The 20,287-nt window shown below is 34.0% G+C and overlaps 1 protein-coding gene across 2 annotated transcripts in view; it reads right to left on the bottom strand.

The window, feature by feature from the left end:
- Positions 1-20,287, bottom strand: part of LOC134843714 (transmembrane protein 94-like) — a 74,982-nt gene that overhangs the window by 42,930 nt on the left and 11,765 nt on the right. Inside the window, exon 1 of one of the 2 annotated variants that reach the window (XM_063859960.1) lies at positions 1,647-4,158. The exons of the other annotated variant lie outside the window; for it this stretch is intronic. Coding sequence (XP_063716030.1) covers positions 1,647-1,653 — 7 coding nt within the window. The 5' untranslated portion in view covers positions 1,654-4,158. Of the gene's footprint in view, positions 1-1,646; positions 4,159-20,287 lie in introns of those variants that run through there. 2 annotated transcript variants of the gene reach the window in all.

The following is a 20,287-nucleotide window of genomic DNA, read 5'->3' as shown; positions in this document are numbered from 1 at the left end:
AAAATTTTTTTTAAATGCTATCGTGCGTCGACATGTTTAAGTTTCTTAAATGATGATACCTACTTATATCCAGAACAGTTCTTTTTCCGACTAAATGCCATCTTTGCTATGATTTGAAAAATTTATCTTGTATCTTATTATGAAATTGTATGATATAGTTTTTCGGTGTATAAAGCCCTATTCTTTTGACTCCATGCTACAGTACTACCAATTATGAATCAACATTTTTGTAGACAAAATAGCCGCCAAATCATTTTAAATGTTGGAAAATTAAAGTTTCAAAATATTGTTCTAAATTTAATCATTCTTTTCATTTTTTATTCCATGTCCTTGCCCAACAATAAGCCGCAATTAATACAAGAAAAAAATTCTGAAACTTTGGTAAATGAAAACAATACCGAAAGTAAAAACCCAGAAAATCAAACAAAAATGAAAAAAACAAGGTTGTCGTCGGACAAAACCATAGCTTCGAAAAAATTCAAAGTTCGTCAAGCAGTAACTTTCATAAAGTCAAAGCTTTTCACGCAGATTAGAAAAAAGTTTTTGGGACGATCGTTACAACTATTAAATATATCGCACCTGTCTCAAACTCTGGTTAAGTCGACGATACTAGGAAAATAAGGATACGAGTCGATTGAAACAAAAATAAAACAATTTTAGCAGAAATTAGAATAGCAATTTAAGAAAATCTGAAAAAAAAACGGACATTGTGTAAAAAGCCAAGTATTGCAAGTGTAAGTATAGGCGGGCCAGGTCTTTTCATTATCCCAAGAAGAAACCAGAATGGCCAACTGCTGAACCAGTTGCACAGACTGTTTCAACCACAGTAATTTAGAACCGAACAGTTTCAAACACGAAGTGTAGCAAAGAAAAAATAAAATTAAAAAAATAAAAATACTTTCTAAAAACTACTTTTCATCTAATCAGAGGTAGTGGCTTCTATTAGATGGAAATCTGTTGAGTGACTAAAAAACATTCAAAATGCAGTAAAATTAGATAAAAATTTCATTTCTTTTTCGCGTTGCTTATTGCAACTTAGCCAGAAAACCAGGCCAAAATTCTCGAAACAGAATTTTCTTTTGAATCAGAATCACGACTGCAGGGGCTTTAATATAACACCATATTTGGACTTCTACGAGCTTTTTTTGAGATGCTAATTCCAGTCAAATACGATAATATGTCATTTAAATTCAAAAACTTGCTAGTCACATATGCCAAAAACAAAAATTTAATCGATGAACCATACAGACATAGGTCACAAATACCCATAAAAGATTTAAAACAGCCTTTTGTTGACATATAAACCTTCACAGCACTAGACGTACAACAGCAGCTTGAGGACCGTTTGACATCATGAGACGTCGATTCGTCGCAAGCCAAATTTGGTCGCAGGCCTCAATTGGTAGCATCTCAATAAGCGACAATTTATCGCAGAGCAATTGGCCATTATCTATAGAAGTATTTCATATAATTAAAAGAGCAATGCAAAGCTTTGGTTTGCGACGAATTGACGCCATGCCATATTGAGATAAATATCCGATAAGTAATAATAACAAAAATATATATGTTTTAAAAAAATTCTTATAAAAAGATATGTTTTTAAAAAATTATATTCAAAGGCAGAAAAAAATCTCAATTTCACTTACCTCTCATCTCCGTTTACACCGATTTGAAGGTGCACTTAACCAAAACAGAGTTTTCCGCCGGCGCAAAAACAATAAAAGCTCATAAAATATGAAATTTCGATTAAATCAAACTGTGCATTATGAAATCAAAACAAGTCGGATTTTAGATTTTAACTCTACATTGACCGTTTCGTCACAAATCAAAATCAAAACTCCTCAGTTGCAGTCCCATAAAATCTGCTCTATATCCCAACGTGGGTTAAAAACCCGGGAAAACCAAATATATTGAATTCTAGCCACAACTCCCAATCTAGTTATGAAGTTATAACTCAAAATGCACTCCAAAGGTAGAAGTTATAGTTAAGTGTGAGGTGAGAACTAAAAGAAGTGGTAGTTTTGGCTACAAAGGGACAATGTAGTTTGTAGCCAGACCTCTATCTGGTTGGCAAGGGGCGAGGTAAAAACCAGGTGATTAGCTTTTCCTTCTCAAACTTGGCCTAATCTCAACTTCAATCACAATATTATCCTGTTGGACCAAACTTACCAACCGAAACACAATGACGTCACTGAGCAAAGTACTGTAACTCACGCCCCTTCAGCAGAAAAGGAACTTAACCGAAAGATACTTAAGAACACATTTAAACTCATTACTGTAGCTGCTCAACAACGACGCAAGTTGAAACGCAGTTCAAAGCTTTCAGGGAAAATTGAAACAGGTCCGACGAACTGTACGAACGAACTGAGATTTCGTTGAAACGACCATAGCTGTGAGCATAAACGAGGCGGTCTTAAATTAGCGTTCCGGTCAAAATCTAAAGATAAAGTAGAATAGTTTTATAAGGTTTAAGTTTAAGTCACACGTAATGCCTGAAACAATTCAAAGAAACACAACTATCTTTAATAAAAATGGAACTATTCGAAATTGGCAAATAAGTTTGAAAGCGAGAAAACATATAATACCAGACACAGATTTTGTTCTAACAGGGACCAATTTAATCCTTAGTATGCAAATTCTATCCCTCAGCACGCATGCCATTTTGAAGCCAACAGAGCTGAAGTTGAAATTAATTTTGGAAAGAAATGGTAGAACAATCAAAAACCAACAAATAAATCCTCTCCTTCCTCAGAGACCAATGCCAGTTCGGTCTTCTTTGCTTCTGACACCGTCCAAGTCAAGACGGAGTAGTTCACACATGCAAGCAAATACCAAAAACATAAGCAAGAGTTCAATTCCATCTTTCAGAAAACCGAATGCTGTTAAAAACTGAAAAATACAACACTAGATAATGGCCAAATACAGTTTCTCATACAAACTTTTCGTTAGAACTGCTTGATAAACTGATGCATGAATTTTGATTACCCAGGTGTTATTTTTTACAATTGCGATTAGTAAGCGTGGTCAAATCGGAGGAGCATAGAGGTTTATCCAGGTTAACAACATGTCTGACAGAATCACTGAATCAATTCGTTGATTCTCTCGTAACCTATTTTCGTTAACAACAGACTTATTTTAGCATAATTGCATTATAAATACCCATTATATTCGAAATTTATTTTAGGTTGTTTGCAAATTTAACAACTCCGATTTTGAGCAATTTCAGCTTTTTGTCCCGACTTTCGAAAAAAAACTGAATATTTCTGCTTGGTGTGCTTTTTTTATTCAGTCAATTTTGGGCGATCGAAATAATGGTTTTTAACAAAAAGTCTTTAATACCCCCATTGAAGACTACGACTCCCCGAAACCAAATGTAAAAAAAAATATTTAAACTACGATTAATTTTTGCAAAGTTGTGGAGTTTGAAAGTTAGCTATCCTGTGTACTAATTTATGCGCGCTTTTAAGATTTTATTCATAATGCGGAAAACGCAACATAATTGATTTATTTATTTCCAAAAACTAGTCGATATCAAATAAGGGGCAGTCGGAACATTCAGAGCTTTGACGTGATATAAAAGCACTCTTGTTTCACTGAGAATGAATAATCGCTCTAAAAAGTTATGGCTTATATAATATCGACAAAGCTTCCTCATATTGGGTCATTTCAAAAACGGAAAAAGTTTCAGGCAAGCCAAGCCAAGTCTTTGAAATGGTTTATTGTTCAACTTTTTTTCGACTCAACGCGCGTCAACTATCTCCCCCTATGGTATCTACTAAAGAACTTCCACCCCTCTTAGCAAAACAGTAAATTAGCACTGGCGCTTTCTGCACAGAGAATTGTATTTTTGCTTGTGATTGGTTGAAAATTCGAGACAAATGGATGAAAAATTTGGTATATCTTGTATTTAAAAATTGAAAACAATTGACAGATAATAGAATCAACAAATTAAATTTCTTCGTTTGGATGCGTGCTTAAACGACGCTTCAATTATTGCACCTTGCTGACGGTTAGAAACAGAGTCACAGTGATGAAACTTCACATGGCTTCGCCTGCGTGGGCGAAACGAAAAAATAATGTTCGTATCATGGTGAAACCCTGAAAGTTCAAACTGCCCTGAAATACGAGTGTCAAGAAGTTTTTAGAAGTTTTTACATTTTCAAAATGAAGAAAACTACAGCGAGCTTATCCACATAAAATAATAGATTTTTCAAAAAAAAGACGCTAAATAACAATACCGCGGCCCATTCCAATTCCACCATTATAAATAGATTGTCCCAAAGCTCAGACATCGGGCACAAAACTCGACTACATATGTTGTTAAATCAATTCTACTAACAATAGTTTGAAAATTTCAAAGCCTCCTTATCGTCAGTTGGTACAAATTAACAACTTATGGCGCCCCTTGTTTCTCAGCGAAACAAGAGGTTTTTATAATTTATTTTGTGGGTGCAACAATCAGTGATGTCAATTTAGATAGTGAATACATTTACTTGAACTGATAAAAAAATATCCGGCTGCAATTCAAATTGAAAAATTATTGTAGCTTGCAAATATAGATGGTCATGTTGAATTTTCAATATTAATAGCAAAAAAAAATTTTTCAGTTCAACTTTGATCAAAAAGTTGAATGATTCTACCGTAATTACAATTTATCCGGAAAAGTTAGATAATTTTTGATCTTGAAATAATCACTCTGAAGCCACTGAATAATTCAAATTAAAATTCTGAGTAGAAATTAGCAATTTAAATGGAGAAATTTTAATCGATGAAATAAAAAATATATATTTCAATTCAAACTGCTGGTGAAAGTTCTCTCAAAGCAAAGCAGCTTAAGGCTGGACGCTGAAGATAACCATCATCGGCCTAATAATAATGAAAACGAAACGAATACTTTAAATAAAAATCATCAACAATAACTTCAAAGCTGAAGACAAATTTAAAACAATCACAAATGAATGACTAAACGAGTGGTTACATTACATAGAGTCACAACAGTTTTTACAGAACGTTTTAAAATGAAGTTTTGGATCACGATGATATTCAAATGACTAAAAGTAATTTCATAAACTGATTTGAATGCTCTGCAGGTCAACTTCGCTGTCAGACGAATGTTTGAAGAGAGTATAAATTGACAAAGACGAATTGGTCTTTTCTTCTCTAACCAAAAATGACAAGTGAACCGGCGTGGAAAACTAGTTGAAAGCACGGTGCATTCTCGAAAAAAAAACCGACCCATCGACTGTCAATTTTTGGCACGCTTGAGGATATGATGAATTTAAGCCAATTTCATATGAATCAGAGCTAAAAAGCAAGAAAGTGGGACTCCAGGCCAAAAAACTCCTTAACAACTCGCAGAAAGAGATATTTCTTTTTTTTACCACTATCAAGGCATCCTCTATTAGTATATCCTTAGCTTGCAGGTGTTATTAAAAGGACAAAATTTTCAGCTGGTTATGGGATAGTTCGGTTTTTATGTCTTTCGGGTCATTGTGCTTTTACAATAATAAACTACCGAAATACTTCTAGAAGTTAGTGTTATTTTATTTAATTTAGCTCCACCATACTTGAATGGCAGCTTGGTCCCAGGGGTGAAGAAAGAGCTCTAATAGTAATAGGAAACGTCATTATTGTTTAACTTGGTCTAAATTATGAGCTGCCACTGACAATGAAGAAAAATGAGTTGATTACTCAGCAATTCCTGACACTGACGCATCACTATTAAACTGCTTAGGTGACATCTCAATTTAAAAAAGCGAGCTCCGAATCTGATAAAAATTGCAATTTTGTTTGCTTGAAAACTCAGAAATGGGACACAATGATGACTCGATATTAACTTGATGTTTTGAAAAGCTGTTAAACAAATCCAATAAAACTCAGTAAAAACTGTTTAAAAGTAGTCAAACAATTGAAATCTCGATTAACTTAAACATAGCTAACAGACAGTAGGAAACGAGTCAATGCGGGCAAGTAAACCAAAAAAATATATAATCATCGTTTTTTTTAACGATCTGAACTTTCGAACTTCGAAGAAAAAAATGGCCTTAAAGCTCTTTGAATTTCTAAAAAAAATCCATGATGTTTTTTTAAAAAATCTTGAATTTCTAAGAAAAATATTCGCCCGGAAAATAAATCCACGATAAGCTAGCAACAAGATTAAGGCTTTCATGCTTTTAACCGTATTGTAGGTGTTTTCAGCCCCAAGAGCGCGCTTCCGGAATGCTCAAACCAAACCCCAGAAACATCGCAACTTCCATCGGACGGAGCCACAAGTCAATTGAGGTTGTTAAAAGTGGTGTTCTGAGAACATTTAAAAGCATGGAGAGTAAAGTGATATCCGTGGAAGGACATTATGGGCAGTTTGGGGGGACGTTGAGGTCAATTCGGTTGAGGTACGTATGCAGGAAGGGGCAGTACCCGCATCTCAACTGGGAAAGGGTTCTCCTTGTAGAACGTGGGAGGGATTCTTCGGCGGGGGATATTTCAGGTGGTCTAAGGAGCAGATCTTTTGGGGGTGTTGCATCTCATATGACCTGCTTAACTGTGTGAGCGTGAATTGGCTTTCGAAACAATTAATAATTGTTGAAGATAAAACAATTACGTTCACTAAAACTTTTGAAAGGCGTAAGAGTATTGGTTTTGGATAGGATAGTGTCAATTTCAGGTACGTTTAAGTCCAGCAGCGAAGGGTGGATATTGCTAGAAAAAAGTGGATTTGATGGAACAAAAGTTTTGATGGCAAACTGCGACGCCAGTAAGTGATGGTGGTGGTCCATATTTCAAAGTTCTTATTCTGAATGTAAATTTTCTATTGCGTTATCTTTGCGCACCCTGTAATCACGCGAAGAGCAGCATTTCGAACGGTTTGTAATTTGGTCAAAGGAATTTAACCGCATAATCTAAATTTGGTCTTAACAAAGCTTTGAAAGTAACAAGTGAAGTTTCTTTGAAGTGGTTCCCGAAAAACCCTGATAAAGCCTTCAGGATCGATATCTTGTTCGCGCCTTTTGACGATGTTCGCTTGCAATGTTCTGCAAAAGTAGAGACGAGTCAAGTTCTAAAACCCCACACGCCATATAAAACACAAAAAGATAGATTTCGTTCCTTGTAACAAATCAATTATGGCAAATAAGCTTCATTCAACCAATTTGGAGCGATATATAAGACGGATTAAATCTCCGCTTACGCGTTAAAAGCGCGAATTATATCGCGCGTTAATTGTCCCAAATTGGTCAAAATGACCAAAATGGCAATCTTTAAACCCTCATAACTTCACGAAAAATGATCACAGGTGAAATATCTTTTCAAATTTAAGCTCAGGACAACAATACCTTCCGAATGATATTAAAAAAAAACCCGAGCACAAATATTCAGTTACTTTCGTATCGAAAGTCGGAACAATAACTTTTAGGTCTCGTTCAAAACTAAAGATTTCAAGTGCAAGAAAAGTGTGGTATTATCGGCATAAAATGGATAATTTAGATTCAAACTAATAATAACGGTCGATACAGGAGTGACATAAAACAAGGATCCTTGAGGCACACCTGTGTTGGTCGTAACTTAATTCGAATATTTTAGAATTAACAATTGGTTTTTGTCTCTGATTAGAAAGGCATGACATGATCAAATGCAACGCAAAGAGTTTACTTCGCATAAATTTTTTTTACAGACATCTCATAGTTTTATGATCAAGCGTATCAAACGTCGCAGAGAGGTCAAGAATAAACATCAAAACCATTTTAGAGCTATCAAGAGCAGTAGGAGCATCCTTTAATGTTCTTAACAACGCTGTATCATACTCCGACTGTTTTCAGTCTTGAAGAGAATTATCAGTTAAGTATTCAACGTCCTGGATATAAAAAAAATTCCCTCAAAAAATTTTCGAAAAAAATTAAAGGTTAGCAACGGGGCGACAAGGAACAATAGATTAGAATAAGTAAAGTCTTTTTCAGAAGTGGATCCATTTCCAATAATTTGAAACTGCTCGAGAATATACTTTTCTCTATGCAAGCGTTCGGTAAATCTGTCAACTCAGATAACCAGAACTCTGTGGAAATCTTTAATTAATGAGCGCAAAAAACAACTTAACCTTGAAACAAATTATCGTCATTAAAAGGGGGTTAAATTGTTGTGGGGTTATCATGTTACGGGGTTATGATATATGGGGTGTAAACAGAGGGGGTTAAATATCGTAGGGTTAAAGAGTGGGACACCAAAACAACATCAGGGAAGAATTCGAGGAACTATAAGCCAGTGCTTCGCCCACATCCTTGATTGTGGCTAGTTCAATTTTTATTATTTCAATTTTCTGTTCTATGTTCGAGGGTAAAGGAAAGCCGTTCATTTTTGTTAGAAACTCCTTCGCAGCTTTTAATTCGTCGTCTATTATCTTTTTCAATAAAAAAGAACTAAGCCGTTCAGTTAAACTGGCAGCATTTAACCCGGGTACAGCAGGCTCTGATTTGTCGCAATTTAATAATTTCAGGCAATCGTGCTTTTGGATCAAGGTCTTCTTTTGTAGTTTTCTCATGTACGGTTCTTGCGATAAAAAAGTTTGAACTTTGGCTTTTTTCTTTTCAAGGCTACAAGTTTCGAATCGAAAAATCTTGAATTTCTTTAAGAAGTTTGCTCATCACTGGCCCGTGATCGTCAAAGGTCCTAGTTAAAATTTCTATAACAGCATTTCTCTTTTTTTCCGGAAAAACAAAGTTTCGAAGTTCGACTACATTAAATTGGAAATTTTGAGACAAAATTTAGAAACAGGCTGGGACAGTTCGGGCGAAATAATCGAACGGAAGAACAAAAAACTGTGGTCAGTAAAATGCTATGTTACCATCTCAGGATCCTTCAAATTGAGATAAGACTGAGTAATGAATAGACCGAAAATATTTTCTTTCTAGAGTGTTGTTGAATTTACGTGATGTACAAGAAATAACTCATGAGTGAACATTTCAAGTTGTATCGTTTTATTGCAGTTTTTATAATTGAATGGATTATTGAAATCGCCAAAAATCTAGAGATTTGATCTGGCGAAGAAGCCAAACTGCCCAAATTTCTACTAAGGTTACCAATAAGTACCATCACATTTGCATCAGATTTAGAGTTAAATTGTTCGCAAGTCCAGCTTAGTGTTCTCTACTCAGACTTCAGGTTATCCTAATAAATAAATATGTGCACATTCTTAGAGCACTATTGACCACCAAGACCATTCGTATCTCACCATTTCACACTTGTAGACCAAACAATACAGCTCGACAATCATATAAAACGTATCTTCCATCAGAATTTGAAAGCTCAGAGATAGGGGCTACCCAATCAAAATTCCGGCCTTGACCACCAGGTAAAAAATTCAATTCAATCACTTGAAGCAACAGAAATAGCCTCTCGCGTGCAAAAGACTATTTAATAAAACTATCAAAACATTAGGCGAAACTCATTCAACAAAACAAAAAACCGATGAAAAAAGGTAAGCCGGTTAATGCCAGTTATCCTTTAAAAATTAATTGAATAACAAACAAAACGATATAGTTTTTCAACTTAATGTGGTTTATCCTTGAAATAGATTGAAAAAAATCTAAAATTTTAACTCAGTGTTGCTTTTTTGACTCATTGTTTTTGACTCTTCATTTCATTTATTTTTCATTTAAAACCATATGAACGGTTGATTGATGTTTTAATTAGATTCTATTCAAAGCTTATTTGTCGTCTCCTTTTGCAGAACAATTTTTTTCTTAGAAGTATCTAAAAAACCTTTTATGAAAAAATTGTTCATATATACTTATATACATATATAGATATATATAAGGCTTTGAAAAACAAAACTTTATTTACACAGAGGCAACACCTGTGAAAACAAATGCATAAGCGTTGATTAAAAAAAAACGGATCTATCAGCTCACTATCAAAATTATAATTCAAGCCAGCTCAATTGAAAAATTCAACCAAAGCGAAGGAAAACTTTTTAAAAAATGGGATATTTTGAATATTTGCTATGAAATGAAAAAAATAATTTCTGAAAAAGCTCCATTCATTACGTTTTTGATTTTCTTGGTCAATTTTTCAGAATAATGACTAGCTTGCAGCTTTCCACATAGAGGCGAAGCTGAGCTTCGCACCACTTGCGAAACAAAAATTATAGGAAAAAGCACCATGACTCTCAAAAATTAGCAAACAGAACTTTGAACAATTTCAAAATTGAAGGAAGAGGAAAAACGAAATATATATATTTCGTGTTTATATTTATTTAAATTTTTGAAAGGTTCTAGTAAGGTTGACACTGGGAATTCAAAAACTGGTGACAGAGTCTTATCGATGTCAAAATTACTACCGGATCGGACCTTCAAAGAAAAAAATCGGTAAATATTAAAGCCGGCAGAATTATGGCCGAGAGCCAATACGCTGAAACTCAGCCAAAAATGTTAGTCAAATATCATACTGAAAAAATTTCAAAATTCCGTCAAAAAATGCATATTGAAAAAAATTTCTTTTACGTCCACAAGAATTCACGATAGCTATATAAAAAGCGTATGCAAAGTTGACTACACATCTGGAAACTAAACCGACAGAGCTTGAGTCGACACCCATGAAGCCGAAAAATCCGCAGAAAAAGAATATCAGAACTCTTTCATTCTATATATAGCATTTACCAGCATTAACTAGTACCTGTAGTTAAACTTGAATTTTCAAGAAATTGAGCATGCCAGCAGCATAGCGGCATCATAAAAGATTCAACTGCTTTTGTTCAAATAGTTGTTAACCTATATTCCGATTTAATAACGCTTGCTAATCGCAAGCCTATGTAGTCCTTTAATACGCACAATCACTGCAAAAACGGTAATAAATACAATTTGCGATACAAAACTAAATGCGAACAAAACATCTTAAAAAAGTCGGAAAGAAAAATGAAAAAAGAGAAAAACATCAAATAAAATTTTTAACTTTTCTCGAATGCGGTTCAATTTCAGGAAACGGCTTGAAAACACAATCACCAGCGTTAAAACAAAGGAAAACAAAATTTATAAAGCAGTAACTAAGAAGAAAATAGTTGGGTAGACGACCTTTGATCCAGAAAAAAAATTTGAGCTGTAAAAATAAAAACAGTTTACGCCCCAGTCATCAAAACAGAAACGAAATCTAAAACATTTGCCAAACGATAACCAAAAGTCCAAATGCACAATCAAATTACCATCTACACCAGAAATTTTGAATCTCGATCGAACTACTGAGAACATAATTGCTGAAGGACATCTGAGTACAAAACTCCTCCTCATTTACAAAACTCCTCCTGTGGTCAGAATAATAAATCAACACGGCTCATTTTTTGATAAACACAAAAGTGACCTAGACCTTAGTAGAGCATAAAGTTTTAGAAGACATTTGAAGCTTTATAAGCCTTAGATAAGGCTTAGCAGACATTTTCTAAGTAAAAAAAAACATGATAGGCCAAGAAAATCAAATATCTGCTTAAAGAAGTAAACTGATAAAAGCTTGCGAAAAACAATTCACCAAATAAGAACATAATAAACTAATATTTTGGAGTCTTAAAAAATCAAAAATTGTAACTTTTGATTTAAATAATGAAATTTACATTTCCCATACAAAACAATGCACGTAACCAATTTTTAAAATTTTCTGAAATCAAGGAACAACTTAGATATTAACTCAAACCTAAGATATGCTGAGATGACTAGGCAGAAGAACTCGAAACAAAACTTGCTCCATAGCCTGAAGAATACATTTTGAAATAATCAATTTTATCAAAAGAAAACATTATTTTTGTTATATCTTTTACATAATTAACTTCTCCTCCCACTTACTTCCGCTGAAGCATAAACAGACAAGAGCAAACTAAAACTGACTAAATTGCCCGAACCAACGTTTCATAAAACTTAATTTTCAGACAGACAAAATAACGCATAGTCCAAACCTCACTTTATACTCTACATAGAGCTACTATTGAACACTTTTTATCAGGTTGGAATACTTATGGTTGGGTTTTACATTTAGGCCAATTTCGGCAATCACAAAAATAGTTTTTGACGGAAAGTTTCTATAACTCTACGATATCTGTAAGTTTTTAAAGATATCGAATGGAATCCCCGAATCCAAACTCGATTACTTTTTCACCTGTTATCAGTTTTGGTAAAACTCTGATAAGTTTGAAAATTGTCACGTGCGCGGAATTGCTGAAATAAATTATTTGCAATTATAGGATTAAGGATATATAGGATTTTAGGATATATGATGCTCAACTCGTAAGGTGAAGTATTTAAGCACGACTCAATAATATTCTAAATTGCATTTAGTCAAACTAACAGGTCCCATTAAATCCTAAAACACTTTACATTACCTAACTAAAATACTTGCTTTTTATATAAATTTTTTAGTACTTTATATTGGCTAACTTTATGTTTCGCTCAACAAAAAAAACATAGCCAACTGACAGCAGGAAAAAAGTAATAAAAGCAAAAAAAAAAACTGAAAAAAAACCAACTTGTTTTTTCAAAAAACTTCAACTTTTGAATTTCGAAGGGAAAATAGATGGCCTTAAAGCAATTTGAATTTGTAGAACAATTTATTATGAACAATTTTTTGTTAAAGTTAGCCCAATTTGAGAAAACTGGATCAATAGACAAAATTTTTTATTTCGCTGATAATTAATTTCCATCTTCGAAATTGGAAGTCAATCACATTTTTATGACCTTTATATTTTTGCTGTTCGATAGTGGAGTTTTCCTTTCTTTTAACAATAGAAACGTACTGAACTTAAAAAGAAACCATAATTCAAACCGCGAAAAAAGCTGAGCGTGAACAAATTTCCTGAAAGCAAACAAAAAAAAATCAGCAACACCTATATAAGAGTATTAAAAAATCTATTAAAAAGATAAAAATATTCTGGTTGCGAAGCTTCGCCTCTGTGTACCAAATTGCCACTAGTGTAAAGTTGAATGACATCTAAAATGCCGATATTAAATAGTAATGGACGTAGTGAATACTATTTAATATGCTGAGTACCTTGAGTTCGCCATGCCTGTCTCCAGTGGAACAAAGGTCTCTTCTTACTATAAGACTATTAAAAAATCAAAAATTGTAACTTTTGATTTAAATAATGAAATTTACATTTGTTTTGTAAGATTTTATAAGAGTATTAAAAAATCTTGATTTCAGAAAATTTTAAAAATTGGTTACGTGCATTGTTTTGTATGGGAAATGTAAATTTCATTATTTAAATCAAAAGTTACAATTTTTGATTTTTTAATAGTCTGAGAGTAAGAAGAGACCTTTGTTCCACTGGAGACAGGCATGGCGAACTCAAGGTACTCAGCATATTAAATAGTATTCACTACGTCCATTACTATTTAATATCGGCATTTTAGATGTCATTCAACTTTACACTAGTGGCAATTTGGTACACAGAGGCGAAGCTTCGCAACCACTAGCGAGAAAACGGCAAAAAAACAACTCTATAAAGTGAAACAAGAAAAAGTCGAAATAAGCCTAGAATTAGTATAAAAATATTCTGCAATTCAAATATGCGACCTAGAGGTTGAAAATCTCACGCCCTAACCTCACGCCATCCACGGACACTTAACACTCCGCAAACACTAGCCACAAATAAAGCAGACAATAGATGATATGAAATTTTTAATGCTAGAGATCGTGATTATAGCAGAAAGGCCACCAAATGAGCATTTCTATTTGCGAGTTAGGTTGGAAAAAAACAAAATAATCGTACTAATACATTACGTTCGCAAGCTTGCACTTGTAAACAGAGAAAATTACCGAGAGCACCCAAAAAAATTGAGTCAAAAAGTTTCCTTTCATTTGCAAAAAAAAAAACATTTTATTGTTATTTGATTTTTAAAAAATTGAAACAATAAAAATTCGGCAATAAGTTCTATTTAAACTTCCTATACCATCATACGCAATATAATCAAGCCAGTGGTATTATTGGTTGTCTGGCTGAATATAATGCTTGGCTGAACAGGTTCCAATTCAAGCTGACCGATTTCTTTTTCGCCACGTTTTCGATGTACCGTGCAAATGAGTTTAAAATGTTCTAGCAATATTCGAAGTACAGCAAGAAAAATTCAAAGAAAAACTGCCCAACGGAATATTGATTTCCAAAAATCAATATCCAAAATCCAAGTATCATCAGACATAGGAAGAAACAAGGAACATAATGCATTGATGCTATATTGGTATAAAATCAAAGTGTCGGTTGGAAGCTATTAAATTTTTTTGGGCAATGGGAAAATAATAAGTGAGCGATCGGATAGTGATAGAACTGTGATATTGACTAATGAGAACTTACCTGAACTTGAACCAGACAATTAATTCAAGCTTCTCCCCTTGGGACACAATAGCAGGTTGTCTGAGAGTAAGAAGAGACCTTTGTTCCACTGGAGACAGGCATGGCGAACTCAAGGTACTCAGCATATTGAACAATTAGGGGTTTTATTTAAATCTTTGTGCAATAAGTACTAATAAACATTATTTCATGACTTCCTAGCAGAGCATTTAATAAAATAGATTCAAACAGCGCATCCATTCAATGGGATCAGACTGCTAAAATGAATCGCACTTTAGGCTGATGTGGCGGATGGTATTAGAAGAAACATGTGTTGTGCTGAGCTTTAGCTGGAAAGAATAACTAAAGTGGCGACGTATTGGTATTTATATCCATCCCTAGTTAACCAGTTTGCGCTCCATGAGTTACAGTTATATCGGAGGCAGTAGGTCGGAGTAACCGGCACGGAGAAGAGAATATCTGCTGCGTCGTCACTAGTAGGTAGCAGGGTGCCGTTCAAACATCCGAAACCGGGAAAATTAGACCAAGTAGCCGAAAACTGGAATAACAGTTCAAACAGCCTAAAAAACAATTCTCAAAACTCAAAAAAAAAATGATGAGCTTTAAATTCAAAATATCAGGTTCGTTTAAAAACTTTCTTCGTTAACATAAAAAATCAATGTTGATTCGATAATCGGTAAATTTTCTGCGCCTATTCTCTTAGAGCGCTTCTATATAGAAATAATGCATAACTCTTATGTAGTCAGATATCTAACGTAAATTCTCGTCGGATGTTTGAACTATCGGATGATTGGACTTGCCTTAGTATGTCTCTGGTTGGTATTGTAAAAAGTGAGTGGTGGTATAGTGTATTTTTGACTGGACAAAAAGAAAAAATAAAAAAGTGAAAAGTGAAAAGAGAAAAACAAAGAAATAGAAGACGCTCGACTGCACACCGCAACGGTTCAGCTTAAAAATCAAAAACTACATGACAAGTATGCAAGAATAAACACGACGAGGAAAAGACAAAAAAGAACAGTAAACGCCAAAAATGGATAATAAAAAATATTTAATTTTCATATGATCTCAAACTCGCTTATGACTGCTTGTTGGAAGGAAGAAATACCACTTGCAACCACTTCAATAACATAAGCTAATGCTATTTGCGATCGAAAGTGGGAATTAGAATTTGGTAACATCTACAGTAATAAAAAATCAGCCTCGAGGAGGAGGCATATAACTTAACTTCCTCTCTCGTCGTGACGGGGCAAGTGAACAAGCATTAGTTCCAAAAGGAAGGAACTCATTAGTCGTTTTTACATGGTTACTTGATATCTAATGAGAAGAAACAGAATACGCGACCAGTAACGGGTACCTAAGTCATTTCCAGAAAAACTTATCTTTTCAAGATATACGATTTCTAGCCATGTCCTCACTTTGCGATTAAAAAAGACTTCTGTCATGGTTAGAAACTTCTCGAGGAAACAGTTTTTATAGAAAATCGCTTCATGCTTTTTTTGATTTTTTTTTGGTTACCTGACTTGTAGACAAAAAACGCTAGCATCCGAGACAAAAAAACCTAAGCTTCGCTTGAGTTTGCTTCTTTCATAAAAACACTGTCATTGAAAGATCTATGAGGTTTTTGTAAAAACTTACAATGACAGTAAGGTCTGATCGACGTAGAAGCCTTATGTTGCGATCAAACGATTTTCAATACATCTATAAGTTTTTTTGAAACATTTCCACTATTTTACCTAACCATTTTCACTTCAAATGATATAACTTCTTAGTTTACTTCTGTTAAAGCCTTTCAACTTTGACAACATGAAAGCAAGATCAACCAACAAACATTAAAGCAAAAGAAACGCATATTAACAAAATCAAATATTTTTCAATTCAAAATGAACAAGACTGCTCGTATCAGGGCGAAGCCCTGAATGTTCCGACTGCCTTTTAAGGTTTATGGAGCAGCAGTAATAGCATAAAAAAATTAAATGAAATAAAATAAAATGAAATTTTTTTTTCTCTAAAATTTGAAATTTTTTATGAAAATCATCACCCCACACGCCATATAAAGTACAAAACAATAGATTTCGTTCCTTGTAACAAATCAATTATGGCAAATAAGCTTCGTTCAACCAATTTGGAACGATTTATAAGACGGATTAAATCTCCGCTTACGCGTTAATAGCGCGAATTATATCGCGCGTTAATTGTCCCAAATTGATCAAAATGACCAAAATGGCAATCTTTAAACCCTCATAACTCTACGAAAAATGATCACAGGTGAAATATCTTTTCAAATTTAAGCTCAGGACAACAATATCTTTTGAATGATATAAAAAAATTTCGTCAAAAATGGCTAGTTAAAAAGTCGAAATTTGTCTAAAGAAAAAAAACCCACCCCGAGCACAAATATTCCGTTACTTTCGTACCGAAAGTCGGAACAACAAGACTGCTCGTATCAGTGCGAAGCCCTGAATGTTCTAACTGTCCTCTAATGTCAATCAAAAACATTTTGCTGAAGAAACTTTATATAAGCTGTTCGAAAAAAAAAGAGAAAACTTTGAGCTTTCCAAAAGTTTTTATTTCTTAAATTTATTCCCCCAAACTGTTTATTTCAGTTCAAATTGATATGATTAAATTTGCCGCTCACGCTTCAAAAGGATTAAATTTTAGCCAGCTAACAGTTGAAACGAGTAACCAACGCAAGAAATCGGAAAAAAAAACCGGCTAGTTTACAGAAAAAGTTCCAATTTTTGAATTTTAAAAAATATATTACTTTAAAATTGTTTGAAAATCAAGAGCAAATTATGATTGACATTTTTTTGATAAAATGAACCCAATTTGAAAAAAAAAGATTCAATTGATAAATTTTCAATTCCGCTGAGAAATCTGAACAATAAAATCCATAGTCAAAAATAGGAGTCGGGCACGTTTTTCGTGAACTTTACACTTTTGCTGTTCATTAAGTTCATAACTCTAAATATGTTGTCTCTTCGAAAGTCGGAAGCAAAAAGTCAAACGCAAGTAATGACCACAAAGTTTGTTGGCATGGAGATCTAACATATTTGCCAGTCTACTCTGCGCCGTCATTTTACGAAATTCAGAATAAGACTTCTCGTATATCAGTGCAAAGCCCTGATAGTTCCGACTGCCCTATAAATGGTATCCAACAGTTGATGGCGAAAAAATTAAAATAAACGAAGTTTTAGACTGTCAATGTCAAATATTAATGTTTTGTATGGTAGATTCCTTAGCTATGTACTGGCTTTTCATCCTTTTCAGAGCCTTCTATAATTTCCATTAAAAGCAACGAAATTACAGCAATTTTAACATTGCGCACAGTATACTCTCGTGTGATATCAAATATTGGAGAAACGGTCCGAATTGGTCTGAATCAAAAAGCCACCACAGCATACATAGAAAAAAGAACAAAATTTGAAACCACCATTCTAAATTTCAAGCATAAATTGATATATTTTGTGCTGAGCAAAAATTTGAACAAACATTTGGCCTCACTTCATTTGGATTTGATTTTTGTGCCGGATAAACTTGCCACTCTCACACAGAGGCGAAGCGGAGCATCGCACCACTTGCGATAAAGCACTCGATCAGTAGAAAAAAAATCGAAAAAAATGATTTATGTTAAAAAAACTCAGTCAACCAAACTTTCGTATGTCTAAATGAAGGACACATAGAGCCCATCTAAAGCTGGAGGTATGTGTTTGACATTTTTCGAATTTGCTTTACTGCTGCAGGAAGAGTGAAACTTTTTAGATTTTGGAATTTTCCCACAGATATAACAAAACAAATCTCTTACAAAACATTATGTAACCACTCCTGCAAAAAACAAGCGCGCAAGCGCTTTTTTCGATTGATTATTTCATCTAGGATTTGATAGGGTAGTTTTGAGAAAGTTCAAAAGTTTCTAAAAAACTGTCTAAATTCAAAAACTTAGTCGGTCTAAGATCGGTCTACGATCTTCCGAAATGCGTAATCTTTTCTGCTAAAAGCAGGTAGTGGCCGGTAAACTAGAGAAGATTCCCAAAATCAAGCTTATCGATTAAACAATTAACCTGAGAATTGGCACGGTAATTTTCGCGTTAAGTAAAAAAACTTCCAAAAACGGTCAAAGCTTTAAAACTTTCACTTGTTTGAAGGCCATAACTTTTATGTAAAAGAAACTGAGCATAATAAAAATTTCAAAGTAAGCTTCCAACAGCCTGTTTTGTTGATTTGACCTATGATATTAGATTTGACAGGATAGTTATCGGGAAGAGTCCAAGAAACGTTCAACAAATCAGAAAGTTGACATTTTGTGGTATATTTTTTGAGATGATATATAAATCGATCTCATCTGACCTTTTTTGTGGTACTAGATTTTGCGCAAAAAAGCACGCACATAACGAACCTTCTACCCAACTGTGGAGATCGTAACAGTTAATAACACGCCAGTTGATTGCGGTACAGTATTCTACAAAGTTCTAGAACTTATTTCTTAAAAACTGACTGATGTAATATCTTTAGAAACTTTGATAAAAATCCGATGAATATTTTACTTACATTGATTTACGGCTAAAAACAATCAAGTTAAATTCTTATGAAATAATATACGATATCACAATTGCTAGCAATACTATAAAAAAAATTGGGTTAGAAATTCTAAGTTCCAATAAGTCTTATTTAATCTCACACTAATTACTCTAATTAATGGATCTTACACATTTGGTGCATTTACATCTGAAAAGAACCAGTAAACACGAAGTAAGTGAGTTTAAATCGGATCTCATAAGATATAATCTGCAGTGTGCAAGAAAAAAGAAAAAAGGTAAATTAACAGGAGGATCTAATAAAGGTGCGAAGGGAAATTATCTCAAAAATTGGGGGCGAAATAGTCAGAATGGGGCAGGCAGATTGAAGGCGGAAGCGGATAAGAGAGAAATGAAATTGTATACCCAAGGGCAGGTTTGACACCAACGATAATTAGGCGCTCTCCCCAATTCACCTACTTCACAAAGGCGCACACCATGCATTCTCTATTCACTGGTATTCAGGGTACGAAGCACTTACATACTTTGAACCCTGCGTTACAACACAGAACAATCCACTTCATAATCAGCTGCGGCTGGGACGGGCACAGTGCATAATCTCTGGTTGTGACTGAACAAAAAATTAGCATGACCAATTCGTTGCTTGGGTTATTTTTCAAATTTGCTTTTGACGTTAATCGGTTGATCCCCGAAAATCTGACTGAGGAAGACCACGTTTCTGAATCTCAGTAAACCGTGGTAGTAAAATGTATAAGAGATGAATAGATCGAGTATGAGAGCAAATCAACTTATTTTGCTCAATCATCAGTAAAAATGGAAAACTGAGCTCAAAAAACGAAAACAAAAAGTTGTCGCAGTGTCGCAAAAAATGGATCTGAAATTTTCAGATTTTTTTGGACAAAATTTCACGAATTTAAATGAGACAAAACTCAATTTGGATGACACTCAATTTTTTTAATGTAAAATTTTTACGCTATTTTAGCTAAAAATACGTCTCGTTCTGAAGTTTTTGCGCTACCTATTTTTTTCGCCCTGAACTAGAAAAAATTATTTTTTTCGCCCTGAACTATTTTTATTTTTAAATATATTTACTTTAATCAGGGTGATCAGAACATTATGTGCTACTTAAACAGTAACCATCTATCCTGATTATAATATTTTTTTTTGGTAGTGTGCAGGTTCTTGCGGATCGGCAATTCCGTTTTCTGTCCATTCCGAGCCTCCTTCAATGTTAAATTATTGAGAGAAGATTTACAAATTGAATCGGAGAAACTTATTCCACTTTTCTGTCTCTCTCTCCCATTGTTAAGTCATAAATAAAGCAAAACGGATTACGATAGCTGCTCATCCGAGATAATTTTGCTTCATTTTAAACTGCTACTAATAAGAAAACTACAAAAAGAATATCGTAATACCGTTTATTGTCGAATTGGGTTTTATTTTC

Source organism: Symsagittifera roscoffensis, chromosome 4, assembly GCF_963678635.1.
Source record: "Symsagittifera roscoffensis chromosome 4, txSymRosc1.1, whole genome shotgun sequence".
Taxonomy (NCBI): Eukaryota; Metazoa; Xenacoelomorpha; order Acoela; family Convolutidae; genus Symsagittifera; species Symsagittifera roscoffensis.
This window is presented reverse-complemented; position numbering and strand designations above follow the sequence as displayed.